The 4,270-nt window shown below is 35.6% G+C and overlaps 1 protein-coding gene across 2 annotated transcripts; it reads left to right on the top strand.

The window, feature by feature from the left end:
* The first annotated feature begins 623 nt into the window (after window positions 1–623).
* Window positions 624–4,270, top strand: LOC129895130 (uncharacterized). Of its 2 annotated transcripts, none has more exons than XM_055970788.1 (4): window positions 624–1,164; window positions 2,563–2,809; window positions 3,190–3,283; window positions 3,841–4,270. In XM_055970788.1, exons 1-4 carry the CDS (start codon window positions 716–718, stop codon window positions 4,116–4,118), a joined length of 1,068 nt encoding a protein of 355 aa, XP_055826763.1. In that variant the 5' UTR covers window positions 624–715; the 3' UTR covers window positions 4,119–4,270. The 2 variants fall into 2 exon arrangements, with proteins under 2 accessions (XP_055826763.1, XP_055826762.1); XM_055970787.1 differs by having other exon boundaries at window positions 625–1,164; window positions 3,832–4,270.

Genomic DNA, 4,270 nt, shown 5'->3' on the forward strand with positions numbered 1-4,270 from the left:
ATTTTTTTTCCAAACACCAAACCATTAGTCGGGTTTTTTTCCCGATTTGTTTCGGTTTGTCGGTTTGGTGCGATTTATCGATTTGTCATGTACAACCCTAACGATAAGGGTATAATTGGACCTAAAGTATAACGAAAGGTATGAATAAACTATTTTTCAAAGTTTAGTGATAATTTTGATCTTTTTCCGTAAAAAAAAATAGAGTATGTTAAGATTCAACCAACAATATTACTTTGCGATTCACTAATTCAAACAACATACTAATAAGATTCAATTATTTTTCTTATTTTTGTAAATTTCATACCAAGTCAAAATCAGATAAATAAAATATAATGACTATAATACTATTTATGAGATTTTTAAAAATATGTACTCATTAAAGTAAAATATGCGTGCGAAACACATCATACACCAAAAGTATTATCTATAAAAATATTATATGAAATGCAAATAAAATAAATTGTTGTCTTAAATATTAACATATTATAAGTACAATATTTTTTTTTTATCAACGTGACACATATATACCACTAAACTAGTTATATTTAAATTTATGTGACACAATTTAATTTAATTTGATAGGGCATGAAATAATTAAAATTAGTTTAAAATGCGCAATTTGGGAGAGGCGGTTGCGTTCCGTCATGAGGAAGATTTTTGAGTACTAGTAAAAATATCAGATTGAGAAAAGTGTGGTGTGGATAAGATTAAGAAGATGATGAGGAGGTCATTCAGTAGTGGCGGCGGTGGAGGAGGAGCTAACGGCGGCGGTGGCGGCATGTTAAGAGCCGTTCAAAGAGCTGTGAGGACAGGTGGCACTATTAATGGTGCCGCCCAAGAGTCTTTCTCTCACTCAACAACCACTAAAACAGCAACAAGTAGTACTAGCGGCCACGCGTTTAACAACAACAAAGTGAGTAACGCTTCGTCCACCGCCCTTTCTCTCTCCTCTTCATCGCCCTTAGCTACTTTTCCGTTATCTGCTGCTGCCCTTGCACCGGGCACATGGGATTCTTCTTCCGAATCTGAAGAGTGGGAATGTTTAGAGGATAATAATAATAATAATAATAATAATAGTACTGGTAGTATTTTATTTGATGATTATATTCTGGGTCCTGTTCCATCAACCGAAGAGGTTCATCATGCAGTTTCTGCTCTTCATCAGTGAGTTCCTCATATACATTCCTTTCTCTTGTTTGTCCGTCCAAATGCATGTGGTGATAATTTGAAGAAATTTATTACTCCATTGGTACTATTTCTTCTTCATTTCCAGTGAAATAACACCATTAAAAACAGTTGATTGCTAATGTTTACAAGTCTATTTTTCATGGGATAATTAACGGGTAGTTAGTTATGTACGTACGTTTTCACATTTGGTATGCCTGGATATATTAGTATTTGCTGATTAAGTAACTCTCTTTCCAGGTCAATTGGAATCAAATTTATTTTTAAGTGCATCATGCGTGCTCTAGTCGTAAATGATACTTCCTCTACAAATTATGTGACAATGTTCAAATTTGGAGAGTTCAACTTTTCGAAGACTACTCCTTCATTTAATTAGTTTTCATTCAGGGACCAACTTGAATCAAATCTTAGCAAGTATTCTGATCTCTTTGTCCTTAAATTTTCTCCAAATAGACCAATTTTGAATGTTTTAGCCTTTTTACACCAAGTGGATACGGTAGACAAGAAGGGGTCAATGAAATGGTTTTTGAATTTCTCAAAGTAGATGGTTACGGTGATTTCCTAGATGAACAAGCCTTGTTAGTTAAATTGTGCCAGACTGCCAGTTACGGTCCCTTTACAACCTAATATATTAATCTGACATCGACAGATGGCTACATTAGAAGTGACTGGTGCGAACTGGTAATAGAAATCCAGAATGCCAAAACACATCAATTTGGTTGGGAAAAAAAATTATTTGATGAACTTGACCATGATTGTGTACTGTGATGCTCATCAGTTATTGATAGATATCAGGAAGTAAGAAGCTTCTATTTGCCAATTGCAAGCTGCTAGCCTTTGGTCGTAATCCTCCCAAATTTATGCAAGTGTCATTATTTATAATCAAGTTATTTAATTCGGTTTCAATTTCTTACCACCTGAAACTTACCTCATCGAGCTCTCAAACTAGAATGGAGATCTTAACTTATTTTAGAATCATGTGGAAACTCTGCTAGTTACTGCATTATTATGATCAGCTAACCTTGTCTGGCCGTAGCTCTTCCCCCTCTTTTTTTTTTGGCGGTCTAAATTACAACCTGAGAAATTCAATAATGTAGCATGTATTCCTGAGAAAGAGTAAGTGGGACATTCTGTTCACATCAAGAGAGTACAATGACTTTCTGTTTTGGATTCGACCAGGCAGTAATATCTTTAATTAGCTAAATGACTCATTGACAGACTACAAATTTGTTATGAGTGTATCTTTTTTTAAAATAAAAAAACATATATTCCAATAATTTATACTTCTCATATATTGCTGCAGATAATAATCTTTATTTTTGTCGTATTTATTGTAAATATTCACTTGCTTCTGTTTTATATTGTTGGACTTCCTAGGGTCCTTGAGCCAACCTATTTTGCCTATTCCACCAATGACGGTCTTGGTTACAAATCAAATGAGGATACAGCAGATGAACTTACTAGTTCAATTAACCTGACTCGTGAAGTACTCTCTTCCAGTGGATCTGTGTCTGATTGGATTGAACCATCTATGCATATCTGTAATTCAAAACTGTTGCAGTCATATGGATCTAACCGAGTATATGATGCTTTCCACTTGCTGCAGACTGAACCTTCTATTCAGGTACCTTAAGAGTGCACCTTCAATAATTTTTGTCTTTGAAATTTGTTAGCGGACACATGGATATCAGCAAGGATTGCTATATCACACTTTTGATTGTAATTGTTGTGTAACGACTAGTAGTCTAGACCTTTTAAAATAAAATCTTAGTCCTCTGTTTGATTTCTCTTAATAATTGAGGCATTCGGCTCAACGGACAACTCTTGGAGAGAGAGTAATTTCTCAGTGACTTTGTATTAGATTGCATGGAGCTATTGTTGTTCGTAACTTATTGAAGATACTAAGATATTGTCTGAATGGTACTAATTTTTTTGGGCATAATCCGTCATTTCATTCCATAATCAGCTCTTGATGACACAGAAATTCCCTCTTGATCTTTTTAGAAAATAGTCATTTCACTGTCATCTGACAAGGCTGTTTGGGATGCTGTTCTGAACAATGAGGCAGTTCGGGAAATCAGAGATTCACTGAAGCAAGGTTTGTACTACATACGATTTGCAGAGTAATTTATCTTTTGGAGTGCAATAGACATTTGCACACCGGTCTCCTCTGTTTATACTTCTAGCTGTTGAGTTGTCCAAGAAGATTTTCCACTTGCAACGACACCGCAGCATCTGTTTAAGCATGTTATGATGACATACTTTCTCTATTGAGATTTAAAGCATCCTATCCTTCACAAAACGTATACTAACACAATGTTCAATGATGCGTGCTGGCTATGATCTTTTACTTGCAAAATTTTGAATGAGAAAGAACCGCAAAATCTATATCAGTATTCATGGTTCAAAAAACCTAAGTACATATAACTAAATCACTGCAAGTGCTTCTGTTCGTATTTGCAGCAAATATAGCAGTCTTGGTGGCTTTTATGCTATTGAATGCAGTATGTTAGGATCTTACTAAGAAGATTAATGATTATCTATTAACACTAGCAAATTGAAAGCCCTTGATCCCTGTTTATAGCAGAGCATAATTCAGAATTGTCAATGGTGCAGTTGATTATATTTGACCACTCTACATTTTAGTTGATGCAGCTGATAATGGCTTACAAGCTGGAAGTTCTGAGGAGGGTATTGATAAGTCTGATTCAGACGGGACGGTAGACATAATCAGTTGGATTGTTGTGAACACCAAGGAAAAAGTGTTGGAAATAGTTGAGAAGATCATAGAGTTTGTGAATGAGTGGTTTCAGCCTCCTGAGGAGCAGAAACCATCAGAAGGGAATACTGATCCATTTGAGGAGAAGCTGAGAATTTCCTTCTTCCTTTCCGTCGTAATTGTGTTGGTGGTGGTTGTTGCTCGAGCACAATAATTCGACGACATTACAGTTAGTAGTCCCCCTTCTCTGTACTTTTGGAAGTGGGGAGTTGCAGCTTACTGTCTTGACACTATACTTGAGGCAAGAAACCAATGCAGGATTTTGTTGCGTACAGAATAAATGCTTTAACCCAGTTTTTTCCTTTG

This window comes from Solanum dulcamara, chromosome 7, assembly GCF_947179165.1.
Source record: "Solanum dulcamara chromosome 7, daSolDulc1.2, whole genome shotgun sequence".
Classification (NCBI taxonomy): domain Eukaryota; kingdom Viridiplantae; phylum Streptophyta; class Magnoliopsida; order Solanales; family Solanaceae; genus Solanum; species Solanum dulcamara.